The sequence below is a fragment of the Mesitornis unicolor genome, unplaced genomic scaffold (assembly GCF_000695765.1).
Source record: "Mesitornis unicolor isolate BGI_N332 unplaced genomic scaffold, ASM69576v1 scaffold12131, whole genome shotgun sequence".
Lineage (NCBI taxonomy): Eukaryota > Metazoa > Chordata > Aves > Mesitornithiformes > Mesitornithidae > Mesitornis > Mesitornis unicolor.
Window position 1 is genome coordinate 37,504 of NW_010163308.1, and position 16,598 is coordinate 54,101.

At 45.3% G+C, this 16,598-nt stretch overlaps 1 protein-coding gene across 1 annotated transcript in view; it reads right to left on the bottom strand.

Annotated features, from left to right (window-relative positions):
* The window catches only part of DNAH9 (dynein, axonemal, heavy chain 9), a gene marked incomplete at both ends in the record, with an annotated part of 117,268 nt that overhangs the window by 36,605 nt on the left and 64,065 nt on the right, over window positions 1-16,598 (bottom strand). The window contains 5 exons of the mRNA XM_010193929.1: window positions 1,768-2,028; window positions 8,709-8,942; window positions 9,874-10,035; window positions 11,779-11,921; window positions 14,496-14,619. Of these exons, the coding sequence (XP_010192231.1) occupies window positions 1,768-2,028; window positions 8,709-8,942; window positions 9,874-10,035; window positions 11,779-11,921; window positions 14,496-14,619 (924 nt within the window). The remainder of the gene's footprint in view (window positions 1-1,767; window positions 2,029-8,708; window positions 8,943-9,873; window positions 10,036-11,778; window positions 11,922-14,495; window positions 14,620-16,598) is intronic.

The window sequence follows — 16,598 nt, forward strand, 5'->3', positions numbered from 1 at the left end:
GGAATTTGCTTCTCCAGGATGCTGTGTGAACTGCAGACGAAGAGAAATTGTAGGTACATGTCACTGGGGAACATTTCAAAGTTTCAGGCTCCAAATGGGAACTCCTGGAGCACCTTTGGAGGAAAAACCTTTTAAAGTACCAAAAGCCTTGCCTAAACTAGTCACTTGAGGACTGCTCTGACTGCAGGAGACTACCTCCTGCTTATGCATTTCCCCGGTGGCATCTTCCTTTGGAGTCACTTTGTGGCAATGTATAGCTTGACCGAGAGGTCACCTTGCACTCAGTATCCAACTACTCACCACCCACAACAGTGACCTGCCTAGCCCAAAAACACTGCTGGAGAACAGGTTCTCTCCTCACCCAAGAAGCCCTGGTACTGGATAAACCCAAACACGGAATGAGAGTTTTGTGCCAGTGGTTATTGTGCCAAACCAAAAGCCAAACCTGTGGAGCCAAGGTGTGTGTATCAGACATTGAGCATCACACTCAGCAAGGCCTGAGGGATGTTTTGAACAAAGAGGAGACAAAGGAAATCCAGCCCAAATAGAGCTGGAGAAGATCAGTCCAAACTGTCAGGCCATAAAGTTTTTTTCCCTGCAATAGCAGGAAACTCATGGAGGGAAGATGCCAAAAAGAGCCTAAGAAGTCACGAACTGCCCCCACTGCATCTCTGGATCTCTGCTTATTCCCCCACCTTGTCTTCACCCTTGGTCAAGCAATACATTTGCCATGGGCTGCAGGAAAACACTTGCCCTACTGTGCCACACGAGAAGGTGGACATGAGCCTTTCTATCATGGATCCCTTTCCAGAGAAGCAGATGGGTCAAGTGGGAACTCAGAGGATGCCCATGTTCCCTGCCAGCCACAGCCATAAAATGCCAGCCCCACACCTGCAAACACGGGTCTGTGGGGCTCACACAAGGTCTGTGTGTGCAAGGTTCTCAACACCAGCTATGCTGCTGGGGAAAAGTGCTCAGTAAGTATCTGGATGTAAAATCTGCCTTGTTGGTATTCTAGGGTGTTAGCTTCCGTTGTGCTCATTGTGTACTTGCACAGAAATACCCCAAGAAAACAGCATTGATACTGTCTCTCACTGAAATAAAAGAATGCTTAGGCTTCATCCTGCCTATCCTGCAACACCTCCCATAACCCCTCCATGACCAGCTAAGGTCACAGTTGTCTTTGCCACAGGACCCTCAGGACAGCTGACAACCAGTCAACCTGAGATCACCAGCAGCCTCTCCTGTCCCTCCTCCTACAGCTTCATTTCCAGCAGCTCAGGCATAACAGCCTCAGAAAAGTCTGGAGCCCTGTCCTGAAGCCCAGCCCTCCATCCTGCATGTCCTTCTCCATGCTAGAAGACAAGTCTGAGCCAGAGACAGTGCCCAGACAGCAAGACAGAGGTACAGAACTAGTGATTCCTCTGAGACACTCTTCCCTGGGTCCTGAAGGAGGGTGACAGAAAGGTAACTTCCCCTTCCTTGTGGGGAAGGATGAGGAGAAGAGCCAGACAAGAGTGGAGAAGAGGTGCAAATGAAGCACCCACCTCCAGCTCCTGCTGCTCTCCATGGCCATGAATAAAGGGTAACTTGGTGCAGCCTCGTGGCTGTTCTGAGATACACCAGGGACCAAGCATTCACCAACTAGGAAGAAGCTGGAAGGGGGTCAGTACAATACCCAAGAACTTGGGCCATCAGATGACACTGCTCTTCCCACCCCCAACACAGAGGGGAGATACTGGATTCACATGAGAATCTTCAACCTACCTTGTTGAGGGTGTTCAGAGCGGCCTGGGCAGCTGCCAGGGCAGGCTCAGCTTTGGCCAGGTCCTCCTCACAGTCCTTCTGTTTCTGCTCGACCTCCTGGGTGATAAGTGCCACTTTCTGCTCCTCCTCATCGGCGATTGCCTTTTCCCTGCTCACTTTGTCCGTCTCCACCCCCACCACCTGTATCAGCTTGTCAGCATCATCATTCTTCTGCTTCAGCTCCACTTCTTGGGCTGCCAGCTTGGCCTTCAGCTCATCCACCTTGAGGGAAAGAAACAAGTGCATGGACACTCACCAACCTGCTTCTGCCCTGTCCAGCAGCACAGGCCTAAATGCGAGTGGGGCTGAGCAGCACCCAAAAGCATGGAGGGCCTGCGTGTAAAGCAAGCAATGTCCTGACAGCACAGAAAAGGAGTATTTCTAGCTGTTATCAGGATACTGCTGCTCTCCTTTGTTCATGGTTGCTTGGGTCAGGGTCTGAGAGCCCATGCACATGGCGCACATACTGGAGCAGCCTCCTAGCAGCAACAAACTCAGCAGAGCAGAAACCAGCACCAGCAGGATGAGCTGCTGAGAAGGTTGTCCCATCCCTGCTTGCTATCTCTGCATGGAAACTGGACTGAGGTGCCAGGGCAACACAAACACTGGAACAGGATCCAACAGGAAGCAGGTAGAACCTTTCATTTCAGTTATTTCTGCTATTTTTGTACAACCCAGAAGCCTTGCCATGGGCCAGGCGTTAGCAGAAACTTGCTCTCATTATAAAGCCAAATACACCCAGCTTTCACCCATCCTTCACCCTTTTCTTTCACCCATCCTTCACCCTTTTCTTTCACCCATTCACATCACATCACATCATAGTAAAATGTCACATCATATCCCTGGTAAAAGAGGTATGCATGCACTGTGCATGTGTGTGGAGATGATGTACCACAATTCAGCTACTCTTTCTTTCTCTTCTCAACCTCAACACCTACAGAAGAAAGCATGGACTATTTTGTCATGTGCTGGTTCTGAGGAGGACATGTGGAGGAGGATCAGTTCCTGAGTTTCTGAGCTGCCTGCTCAGCCAGATGGACCCTGTTCACACTCACCCCTCCCTCCCATACCCCCCTCACACAAGGCAGAAGCAGTATCCTATCAGTTCCCTCACAGACATCAGATCCTATGGACTTGTGGTAGAAAGGTCATTTTACACACCAGAAGGATAACAATTGGGCTCTGCTGAGAGGTACAGCCCCTGTCAGATGCCCAAGGCCCAAGGGGCTTTACACTGTGATGTCAGATGAGCTTGACAAGGCATGTCCTGTTAAGCCTGTAGCCAAGAGCCATGGCAGTGGTGGCAGCTCCTCACACACTGCTCCACCAAGCAGCTACTCACACCCAGTAAGGCAGGAGCTGAAGCAGCCGCATGGTAAGGGAGCTTACACAGGCCCTCACTTGAAGACAGAAAGTATTCTTCTAAAAGCACCCATTTCAATGAATTTATGCAGGCTCTGTGCAGACTGGGGAATTTTCCACTGTCCTGCCATCAGACTCACAAAGGATTGCTTAGAGCTCCTGCGATACATCTTTACCTATGTAAAAACACTTACTAGAAGGGAAGTCAGACACTTGCTTTTGTTGGTAATTCCATTTTTATACCAGATGAGACAGCACGATTTTCAATTATATAAACTGAAACTAATGACGTTCAGCGTCAGCTTCAAGTGGAGAGTGATCTTTGAGGAATTTCTTTGCGCACTTCATCCATTGTCGTCATCTGCTGCCCAGCACTATAGTGCTGTTTTCACCAGGACAAAGACACGACTGTAAATCCAAATGACTCTGGGCTCAAAGGAGCACATAATCTCTTCAGTCGGCAAATTCAGCAGCAGCTTCTTGTTCAGTTCCACGTCTTCAGGGATTGCAGGAAATTGAAGTGGGAGGCTTCGCTGATGGCAGATATGGCGTGTGACATTCTGCTCAAAAATCAGTAACCATGTGCTGGATACATATACGAATGGAAGCTTTAGGGGTTTACATGACCATGACAGAACAAGCAAGGGATTAAAACCCACTAGCTCTCTACAGCTCTACAAAATGAAGAGATGTAAACTCAGCTTTCAGCGCAGCTCACGAGAACAGAAAATGCCCTAACAAAACCTGCTTTCAGTCAAGCATGTGTAATAATGGAAGGGCAAAGGACTTGTGGTAATATTGTCAAGATTTAGAAAAAAGGAAGAAATTCAGTTAGGGCTTTGCCTGAAAGAAATATTTGGAAGTCCAGAAGAGTATGTTACTGTGAAGACCCCTGCCCAGCTGGGCTTGGGCTACATGTTAAATTCCTGGTTGAAATTATCCACGTTGGAGCTGTGACGTGTATCTTAAGGCTCTGCTGGATCCTCTGCTAATAGACTTTACCACATCCAGGTGACATAGGCTGTCCTCTAGCCTCCCTTATCTATGTAAGGAAACAACTGTTTTCCCCCAGCATGGCTAAAGCTCAAACACAGTTTGAGCTCAAACACGTCTAAATAACCAAATTTAGTGCCTTTAGCAATGCCCTGGGGGTGGCACAGAGAATGCAGATTTATGAACTTTATTCCTCCAGTTTTAACCCCTCAGTACAGCAAATAAGTTTCCCTTAATGCTAAACTCACATCCACAGCAAAACCAGTCTGTCACATCCACTTCTCCTCCCTTCCCACGCATCTTAATGCCCAGACATAAAAGTGACTGATGAAACACAAGTAAGCATGGAGGCCTCATGCCACCACCTTCCAGAAGGCACAGGCACAACAGAAAACTTAAAATGTGCTCCCATCAATGCCCTGTGGAGCCAGTCCTGGCAGAGTACTGTCACAAATAAAGGCATGAAAAGTTCTCCTCTGCCTTCGACCATCACAGTAACAGAGGGTACACAAACTTCCCCTTCTTCATACCTTCAAAAATGACCTTCCATCCAAAAAGGATGGCAGCTTGTACACAGAGCTATTTTCTGATTCTTTGTAAAACCCAGATGCTTGTCATATTTCCAGCCATTAAACTACACTTCCAAAACCCAGAGTTAGCCAAGCCCAAACACCACTAACGTATTTTCTGAGCATGCAGAAAACCTTCCTAGCACAGCTCCCATCTTCTGTCCTCTCACAGCCCAGAACTTCTCCAAAAGCCACACACAGTCTCCATCACCCATACTCCTAGTCCATCAGCAGTGTTATAAACCATTCAGATCAGGAGCAGGACCATACACCATTCTGTGAACGTATTTCCAGGTTGCTCTTCCCTGGTCATTTTTGGGTCAGCTCCATGGCACTACTGGTCAGGGCTACCAACAACATCCCAGGTAACACCATGATGCAACAACATCTCATACAAAACACCATGGTGCAAAAGGAGAACAGCGCAAAAAATATTATTGTGTCATACAGTGCCTGTTCCTTGGAGCTGGCGCTCAGATGGAAACAATGAAGACTAAGAAGAAACAAATAAGAGGTGACAACATTCTGGACACTGAAGCTGGGAAACCTTATTGACACGGCCTCGTGCATTGAGTTTGCATAGCAGGGTTTTGGTAGCAGAGGGGCTGCAGAGGTCACTTCTGTAAGAAGATGCCAGAAGCTTCCCCTGTATCTGACAGAGCCAATGCCAGCTGGCTCGAAACTGGACCCACCACTGGCCAAGGCCAAGTTAGTCAGTGACAGTGGTAGCATCTCTGTGATAACATTTAAGAAGAGGAAAATACTGCTGCAACAGCAGCTGGAAGAGAGGAGTAAGAAGATGTGAGAGAAACAACTCTTCCGACACCAAGGTCAGTGAAGAGGTGAGGAGGACGTGTTCCAGGTGCCAGAGCAGAGATTCCCCTGCAGCCTGTGGTGAAGACCATGGTGAGGTAGACTGTCCCCCTGCAGCCCACAGAGCTCCACAGTGAAGCAGAGATCTACCTGCAGCCTGTGGAGGACCCCATGCCAGAGCATGCACCTGAAGGAGTCTGTGACCCCATGGAGAGCCTGTTCTGGAGCAGGCTCCTGGGAGGACCTGTGGATCTGTAGAGAAAGGAGCCTACACAGGAGCAGGTTTGCTGGCAGGACATACAAGTGTGATTCTGTGGGGGGCCCACACTAGAGCAGTCTGTTCCTGAAGGACAGCACATGAAATATCATTACTGGCCACAAAAAGGTCAGTACTTGGTCCCAATGAACCAATTTCTCAAGAAAGGCAAAAAACCTGTGAGCAGCTTCCAAAGCCCAGGACAATTTGATAAACAATAATGTGAGGTAGAAACAGAAAGAACAAAGCAAATGAGAGATTCAAGAGTAATCTACTATGACTCCAACAGGGAAGGAAAGGGTGCTTGCCTACCGCCAGGATGGAATAAGAAGAATTATTAAAGAATAGAAAACCTGGAAGGCAGGCTCCCAGAAGACTAATTTTATCTGATTGTCCCTGCTTTGTTTCAAGAACACAAATTACATCACAAAGGTTAGTGATTAATTGATACAGCAAGCAAGACTTGAAGCTGGAATCCAGTGATGCATTATTAGCCAAAGTAATCCTAAAAATTACTCAGCAACAGGCTCTGAATGGAGCACTGACCTCTTCATAGTGAACATCGCTTTGAAAAACAAATTACTCATCCCCACATCTTCCCAAGTCTATTACGTACTAATAACTGGAAGTCCGCTTCCACTTTTCTGAGCACCGAGGACAGCCACTGTCTTCAGGGAAAGATGGTTAAGCGTGTAAGCTAATGGAAAACATTTCTTTAGAAGAAAAGTTGGCAAATGGTATCAAGATGTCCAAATCTCAAAACAGTTCAAAAGAGCAGGTGGGGAGAGAAGAGTAAAAGGAGGAGGAAAGGTTATGCTGAAACTGGACCAGCTAAGTCAAAAAGTACCCTGCAACTACTTGCACAGCAGCCCCCTCATGCTAAGGCCACACTGAACAGTTTATAGAAATACAGGAAACTCAAAATTAATTTGTCATAGCATCCAAGCAGCAAGGATCCAGAGAACGCTGATGATGGGAGCACTAGTCCTCAGACTTAAGGCACAACCAGGTCATACCTAGATATCAAAGTCCTCCTCTTTCGCTTCGACAATACAAAAACCTTCAGCATATCGCTACCAAGCGCCATGAACACAACCTGGAGATGAGACACCTGAATGAGACAGAAGACTTGGCTCAAAGTCAAGACCAACCATTGCCATGGGTGAATGTAAAGTTTAGACTTTTAAATCCATATTCAAGAGTGAACATTCTGGTATGATTTCCAACACTGCTAAATATCCACACACTGGTTTCAAATCAACAGCAGTTTTGACTATTGCACACACTTGATAATTTAGGTGTTTAATTTAGGCCCCAGTGCTAATTTTAGATTCAAACTTGACATATTTGCCCTCACTGCTCTGCATCTTAATCAGCTTCACAAATAGTCATTTCCCATTCTAGTCTTACTCCAACCAGATATGAATTTTGCATTCTTTTACCCTCTTCACAATAGCAAAAGACAAGACCCATAGGTCTTTCAGTTTCCCATTTCCTCTCCAGTCCTCCACCACTGCTCAGCACCTGTTTTGTGTCTCATCAGAGAACCTTTGCCAACAAAACACCCACAAGACAATATGTCTGCAAAACACTGAAGGGTTCTCATGTTTGACCAACACTGCAGAGACTTGTTTCCTCTCAAAAGGTTAGCTTCAGAATAGCTGCTACTAATAAAAAATAGACCTAACTCATCTTGTCCACCACTGACTGAGTCATCATCAAAAACAGCAGCACCCCATAGGCCAGCAAAACTATTTGCCTCTATAGGTAAGGTAGACATGAGGTCTGCTTTGCAGTGAGGGGACATACTTATTGCTCTGGTCAGTATCACTGGTTGTGGTGGGTACTCTCCACTACTGGCTGTTCAATCTTACCTGCATCCTTACAAAAGAGATGCTAAAACCTACAAAGGGGACATGAAACTTGCCCACTCCCCTCCTGTGTCCTCAAAGACCTGCCCTGCACCATGAAGAAAGCAACTGTTTGAAGTGAGATACAGACTGTCAGAGTTGAGAGGCACTAACAAAGCCCATACATCACTCTCCAGTAAGACAGGTATCCTATGGAGCATGACAGACATGATTTATGCCACAGCATTACCCAGAGCATATATATGGAAGGGGTTGAATCTTCATTCACATCAACCCCCTGCATTTCTTTGGAGCAGCTTCAGGAGAGGCCCATTTGCTACAGTGGAACCTTGCAAGTGAACATTTGTAAGAGTTAATGTGAAAATGAAATGGAGAGAAGAATGGGAGTTTAGCAACAGACGTAGGCAGCAAAGCTCTGAAAGGCAGTTTTAGTCATTACAGAGAGGTTTGTGGAATATTCAGAATATCGTCTCCACCACAGAAGAATGTCACTGCTGTTCTTTAGCAGGGTGATTCTGGGATGGCTAATCTACATTTCAGGTATGCATTCTTAATGATGGATGGCAAAAGGCAAGGAAAAATTAACATCAACCTTATTTTAAAAGGACACTCCATTTAGTTTAAAGGAGAGGATTCTTGCTGAAGTTGTGGATTTCCTGAATGCAACTTTAAAAATCACTAATCTTCCTGTACTTTATAAGCTATTTTGTCCCCACAGCTGAAAAATAATCATTAAAAGATATACACAGCCAACTGGATCCCTATCTCATTTTACCTACTGTGATCTTTCATTTTGGATTAGCACTACACAAACAGCAGAGACTGGACACGCATCTCTTTGCTTCTCCTTTCCAGTAGAGAACATGACTCCTGCTCCTCCAGGAACCAGTTCAAACCAGACTAGAGCCAGGATCTAGTACAAATTTTACACCCTGCAGTTTCAGCCTGTGAAGTTCTCCTTCGAACCAGGATGTATAGACGTCCATAACAGAGAAACAAGGAAAGCCATCAGCTTTTAACCCCAAAGAGTTTCCTTACTTGTTCAGATGTACTGCTGAGCTTCTCCAGGCCATTCTCCAGCCGCTCCATTTTTGCTTTTAAACCTTTGCCCTTTTTCTGTAGCAAATTCTGATAGAGTTTGATTTGCTCAAGGAATGACTTCGGAGTAGTGTAATTATATCGTCGCTCATTGCTCAGATACAATCGGGAAATCTCGTTGACACTTGTGTGGACATAGGCCATGAATTTGCTTACTGAATCTTTCAGTGAATCCTAAAGGTAAGACGAGAAGACAAGGAGAAAATATTTTAAACAGAAAAACTGTCTATAGTGGAGACCTGTGCCATATATAAAGGAATTTATTAACTTTTTATTCTACTGCAGCAAAATCCAGGACGTAACATCTAAGTTGATCCCTTTTCATTTGTTATCTCTAAAATAACTTTGTCTGCTCGTGTACTTTATACCTCTTTTTACATCTTTTTATCTCATACTTTATCTTATTCCAAGCAATTTTGCTAGCATTCAGCTCTATAAAATAACAGCCTTTTAAGTATAAACGTGGGCTTTTCTCTACAAATGGGGAAAGTGCACACTCATATAAAGAAACATTATAGGCTTTATCCTTCCAAAATCCCGTCCAGAAAAGCTAAATAAACAGAACTGAATCTCTTTTAGTCTTGTAGCAGGTTGCCATCAATGAGAACTTGACATATTTTTGCCCTTGAGAATTACAAGTGCTCAGACATGCATGTGGAGAGAAATGCGTATGTTCCTTGCAATAATCATAAGGATTAGGTTATTTTCTGGACTGTTTTGTAAGCTGTCACTCTTGCTAGGAACACAGTCATTTCACTGGCAATACTATCAATGTACAAACACGTATGAGTGTAGTGCCCATTGCCATGCTTCTGCTAAGGTCCATGCCCCTCTGAAAAACCTGGACTGTATTTCAAGTATGATTTAATTAAGTTTAATGCACTACAGCACTACCAGCAATTCCTCTCCCAGCAGTCACCCAGATGTCATGGGTAAGTGTTGGCAGGCAATAAAGGTGAGCAAACCCTCCTCGTTGTGTGAGGCATTGCTTGCACTGAGCAGAGAGACAAGGTCCCACCTGGCTGCCACCAGCATCATGTGCCCAGGGGTGGCCAGCACCTGCACCCCGCACAAGAACTCAAATCAAGCACCCCCAGATGCTCACCTCCACTGTCTCTGTTTCTCGCAGAAAGCGGAGGCTGACGGACTCAAGGGCTTCCTGTGGCCACTCCTGGAACCAGTCTATGGATACGCAGCTGACGATGGCAGGGAACCTCCTGCTGCGGACACGCAACTTGCTACCAACTGGGGAAAAACACAGTGCGACCTGCAGAGCCCGAGGAAGGAGAAGGTGAGAAGACACAGCTGGGAACAGGCAACAGGCTCCAGCCAAGCAGCCCAGCATGGGCTCATCCAGCCACTTTCAAAGGAAGATTGTGTGCCACCAGCTAAGTGTACAGTAACCTCAATCCTTGAGCCATTGCACTTCAGGCCAGCAAGCCTGGCCTGGAAAGGCATAATCTAGTAGAAAAAAACATTTTTTCTCTGCAATAAAGAGAAGCAGCAGTGTTAAGCATTACTATGATCAAAAGCAGAAGCTTGGCATGCTTTCAAGGCTCCAGCTGGGGTTTAATGTAACCACTATTCCCTGCTTTAGCAGTGAGTGACACAAAAGCTTGGCCAGCAGGGAACTGGCAACCAGATTAAAAAGGTGCAACCAGGAATTAAAGTGAATGGATCTAAATTCTCCTGCCAGGACCACAGGCCTTCCTGGATTGTTTCACCAAAAACCAGCATTGAAAATGGTTGAGGTGGCTCAATCTCAAAATCTGCTTTTATCAGAAATCTCAAAAACAAAGCAGAATGTAAATAAAAGTATTTTTTAATGTGTTTTCCCTGCTCATGGCATTTTTGCACAGCACATCCGTTGCTTTTCAGGCTTTTATTTCAGTCCGACAGCTGCTAAAAGTTTCTGAGCTGCAGCAAATTGTGCTGTGTTCATGGGTCTCTGGGAAATCTCTCTTCATACTACACTAAGGCCTGGTCAAGGAGCTGTTACTCCCTGGTTCAGCATCCTCTCAGCCCTGCACCATTTCTCCTTCCTCCAGGCTTCAGCACCCTTCCCTTATTCACTTGCCTTTCCCTGTAGGCTGGGAGCCTCCTTCCCCCCAGAGTCAGCCTGCTCAGCTCCTCTCAGGAAGGCACAAGCTCTCCCTTTTCCAGAAAGAAACTTCTCACCCAGGGTGTAAAGTCAAGACAAGGCCAAGTATCTGTTCTCTTCACTGTCCCACCACCAGCTTTAACTGCAAAATAAGGCCCAAGGACCAAAACCTGCCACCACCGCTCATCACAGGCCTTTCCTGCAAGCCTGCTGTGGCTGGATTTACAAGCTCCGCTAACCAAGCAGAAAGGACACAAATTGCCACCATGCAATGAAGTAGCAATAGCTGAGCAAGGGTTGCTTTGGGAAGCAGTGTATCTCACTCAATGCATCATCCCACTCCCACTTGCTAGCCCTGACTGCTACCTGCACAGACTTGCAAGTGCCATGGAACAGGCTGTTCCCAGCTTGGATGTCTCTATAGGGTCTCACCACCTCCCCCAAGAGCTAAGATCTGTTTTTCAGAAGCTGCAAAAGCCAGTGGGAGAAATTCTGTAAGCATGCTGTGTCCCACTCAGTTCCCGTCAGTTCTGACTATGGATTATCAATAATACGAAGACTGACCCTGTGCAACTTCTCCAAGTAGGAAGACCTAGTATTGATAAACCCTAGTTAAACTCCTGGGCATGGTTTTGAAAATGGAAAGGCTGATCCTGCTCAGATTTTGAAAGAGAAATTTTTCAACTGCCATAGTGCTTTCTCAAAACCCAAGAAGTGGTAACAACAGACAGCATTTCCTATGCTTTAGTACTGCTTGCTGAGAGAATCACAGTTCATAGAATGAACAGGCAGAAAAGTCTGTCAGGCTGCAGTCTGACCTCCCTACAAGGCAGCCCAAAGCATCTCCACCCCATGCTCCTGCACCAAGGTCAGTGGTGAGGACCTGAACAATCTCAGCTTCTGTCTCACCTTCAGCTGTCGTCGAACACGCTCTACAAAAAACTTCCAGCAAGCGTCCCTGGAATCCACCAGCCCCTGGCCTTTGACTTCATTCCTCACGCTGTTGATGATGTTTTCAACTTCATCCTCGGAGAAGAGATCAGGGATTTCACCTAAGAGAAGAGGGCACGTTTTGGTTTTGTGGTCTGGATTTTGCTGCAGTCTTAGAGCAAAGTGAAGCAGCTGCCTCCCTCTCCAGAGGTTCAGGGAAGCCCCTTCCTTGAGAAAAATCATTGCATCAGGTGCCTATGGGCCTCAGAAGCAGAAGAGTGGCACAGAAGGTCATTCTGCTAAAAAAAAAACTACTTGTGAGAGCAAACTTTATTATAAAAGCACAAGGTAAACAAACATAGAATAGAGGTAAAGTACAGAAAGTCCATTTTTCAGATCTACAGTGCTAATTAGAGTATCTAAAAAAAAATCAAATACCTAATATGCTATACACGATAATGAAATCATTTTAGTTTTGCAAATGAATTAGTTACATGTACAATTTCTGCAGCTGTTCAATGTCATTTCCAGCAGTGGTCAAATAACTCCCCGATCAGCAAAACATTTTAAATATTAGAATATTTTTAAAACTTTTAAAAGTTAATAATTATGCAACTGATTGCCAAAAACGTTCCCAACCAAATATTTTTTTAGTTGTTCCTTAATTTATCATCTATTCACTTCCTTCCTGGCTTCTGATTTGATTGAAATCATCATTATTGAGCGAGATACTGTCAATATGAGCACTAACCAGTTAGGAAAATACACCAATCAGAAAACTGCTCATTTATAAGAAAGACTAAAATACATATTTTGTTTTAGCTTCTTAAGTGATGATAATCATAGAATCATAGAACGGTTAGATTTGTAAGAGACCTTAAAGATCATCGAGTTCCATCCCCTGCTATGGATAGGGACACCTAACACTAGACCAGGCTGCTCAAAGCCTCATCCAACCTGGCTTTGAACACTTCCAGGGAGGGGACGCCCACAACTTCTCTGGACAACCTGTGCCAGTGCCTCACCACCCTCACAGTGAAGAATTTCTTTCTAATGTCCAATCTAACTCTCCCTTCATCCAGTTTGAAGCCATTCCCCCTTGTCCTATCACTACATGCCCTTGTGCAGAGTCCCTCTCTGTCCTTCCTGTAGGCCTCCTTCAGATACTGGAAGGCTGCAATAACGTCTCCCCAAAGTCACCTTTTCTCCAGGTTGAACAACCCCAGCTCAGCCTGTCTTCACAGGAGAGGCATTCTAGCCCTCTGATCATCTTTGTTGCCCTTCTCTGGACCTGTTCTAATACGTCGATGTCCTCCTTGTGTTGGGGGCAGCAGAACTGGACACATAAGAAATGAAACAAGTAAGAAGAACAAGCATGCAGATAGCAGAAATCAACGAGACCCATCAGTCAGCACCCGCTTGGGCAGCACTAGCTCACATCATGGGAAGCCACAGTCCCTGCATTGTCCATTCCTCAGTCCAGCTGCCTACCCTGACCCTGAGTTGAGGACCTCTGATCTGTCTCCACTTCCCCACACAGCAACCACAGGAAAACATAATATCTTTCAAAACCACCACAAGATGACCTGAACATCCCTAAGCCAAGCTGCTCAGCCTGCCCCTTGCTGCAGGACACTGCAGAGCTTCACCATGAGTCATAAGATGTTGGTGTCATCTACACCACGCATAAGAGATGGTGGGAGCTACTCACTGCCCTCCACAATAACCTGTGTCCTTACTTATGGTTACAAATTCGTCTCAGGCAAGGCTTGTTTGCTGCTCAAACCATCTGGCTAATTTATAGCCACATATGTCAGCTTTGGAGTCACTCAGAAACTATTGCTCCCCTGTGCTGTCAGCTCTCCACCTCTCACCATCCACGGAGGTCACCTGAACCAGCTGGCATCTTCCCACTCCTGACTCATAAATAAGGCAACAAACAGCACACAGTTGGTAGCAGTGATTTTCCAGAGACTCTGGGGAATACTCCCACTCTGGGTTACCAAGTGCAGTCATGGTGACACTGCTGAACACCATCGTGTGCAGAGTAGCTGCAGTATACCTGGCATAGGGAGTGCTCATCCACACATACTTGTGTTTTGTTCTGCAGGGAAACAGAGCATCTGCATGTAGACTGACTAATCTGCAATTGTTGAGGCAAAGAACAACTCAAAAACCTAAATGCATCTGGAAAAACAAAGAGGAAAAGGCTTGGAATGAGATAAGCAGCTAGTTGATGCAGACAGACATAGTCAACTGGTAGCTTTGCATCATCCACCAACTCACAGATACTCCAGTCAGACATTCTAGCCAGGAACAACCTTATTTCATTGGCCAACTAGAGTGTGGATGCACAGGATCCACAGGTCAAACTCTTCCTCTCCTGATACATTCCTTTGGCTCTGTCTTCTGCTGCAATATCACAACAGACACATCACTTAACAACCACATGCAATATACCATGAAATATGGAAAAGCTGGGTGCAAGACATCAGAGAAAGAAAAACACTACCAATTGAAGGAGTGCATCTTCACCAAGGAGGTCTCAGCACTGCTTTTACTCTACAGCTTAACCCATGTATCCTCTACCTTACCTCATTGCCCTTCTGTATAATCTACAGAATCAACAGATGGTACCATTAGAAAAACTACATTGTAAAGGGGGAGAGGAGAAATCAAAGCAGTGAGAGACATACCTGATGCTAAGAAGTCATTCACTAGCACCAGGAACTGCTCGTCTGCCACTTGTGCATCAGTCATCAGGAACACTGTGCCTATGTTCTTCATGCCAGCTTTCAGGTACTGGTTTGCCAGGTCTGCCTGGAGGTTGAAAAGCAAGTGGGCTTAGGGGTTGCAACTACATTCTGCAAAGCACAAGCTAGGTACCACACCTACAAGCAAGATATTTCAGAATCATCTCATTAACCAAGAACAAAGCAATTACAATTAATTAACATGAAACTGCACACTGGCCATTCTCTATCTTCATGCCTGCGCCTTCTGAGTTATAGAGGGAGTCTATTGCTATCACCAATTGTAAGATGTTACCAAGTAAGACTTGATATTATGCCCAGGTCTGTATAACAAAAATGAGAAGAAAGCCCTGGGCAGCACCACTGGACAAAGGGAAATGCCTGTGAGTGGTCAATGGATGTGGCTGAAGACATCAATGCAATCCCTGGTTGTGGAGACTGCAAGGGGAGTTCACAAAGGCTCAGTCTGACCTGGGCTATGGGTACAGTAAGTCACACACACAGGGAGGCTAAAGCACCACAGGGTCTGAGAGAGACAGCAGTGACTGGAAAAGTTGGTCCCTGGTATCCCCATGTTGTAGAATTCTCTGGTCTCACAAGTAATATATGAAGAATTCTTTTCTTTTCTTTTCTTTTCTTTTCTTGGGTTTTTTGTTGAGGTTTTTTTTGCTTAGGGTACCACGACACATCATTTATGTTTGTGAGGGAGAAGGATGCCTTGATTTTTTCAGTTGTGTATTTCTTCCTTTTCTTTCAGAGTCCAAGGAAGGACATGCCCTTCAGTCTCCCACTCAGTGCAGTGATGCTTGCATGGAAAAGCTATTTCATTTCAAAAGGGGACAGTGTCTTTCTAATGAAGGACACCATCTTTTTAAAATCCAAGTTGTTCATGAGATAGGAAAAACATCATCATCTAGCTCAAACTCCAGCCTTTCCTTCCTGTCCCTCCAAGTAAGATAAAGGACATGCAGGGGACCCTGAAGGAATGCACTGGTCAGCATTTCTGAAACTCTCTTAGAAATTCAGCAAACACACACACTTCTTCCAAAAGAACTATTTGTTACTTTCATCACTTGAAATTTGGATTAGATCAATTACCACAGAGGGAGGGGCCAATGGCAGACAGGGTAAACTGTCATCATCCTGCTCTTCCATAGCGGAGAAAAAAAAAAAAGTCTTCATATTTCAGAAATTCTTTGAAAATTAATACAATGTGAAGGGAACAGCCACAGAGAGAGAAAAAAATAGATGTTTTGAAAACAAGTTTATTAATGCTGGTATCAAGTTGTATTCCTAGATGGGAGTGCAGGCTTCTTCAATAAATAGGCAGGTAGGAGCTAGAGTATCCCACAAATGGGGCTGAAAAACAGAGGAGAACTGAAAATACCCAATGGATGGTGGAACAGGTCTGTGTGACATGAAAACAAGTTGTAGACAACCACAGATCATCAGGTCGTGGCACTGATGGGGAAGGAACCTAGAGTTCATCAGCCATCACATCTCTCAGGCAGAATGGAGTGAAGCTACTGAGATTGTGAATTTTTACAAGATTTTTAATAAGAATCATTCTTCCAGCAGTTAAGATACTTTTAAACCATTTCAGTGATATTTTAAAATGTTGATTTGTAATTCCTAAGCTCACTAGCTGTCCTGGTTTGAGCTAAATAGAACTAATTTTCTATTTAGTGATTTTACTTTTCAGCTCAGTCTCTTCTAAGTGGCTGAACTTGCTGAAAACTGGCAGCATGTTTTTTCCCAGTGTGAACTGATAAGCTCAAGGCCAAGTTGCCTCACGATGGGTGCCATGTCTGCACCTACCAGGGGGAAGCAGACCCAAACTGACCAACAAGGTATTCCCACATACATCACACTCGGTATAAAGCTGAGAGATCACGAGGGTCTCAACCCTTCTTCCATCTCGGACCCTTCCGTCCATCTCGATCCTGCAGTGGCCAAGGTCTGAGCAGAACCCTGCTGGTTCGTCTGCCTCTGATCCTGATTCCTGTGTTCCTGCATCCTGCTCCCACTGCTGCGGCGTCCGGATTG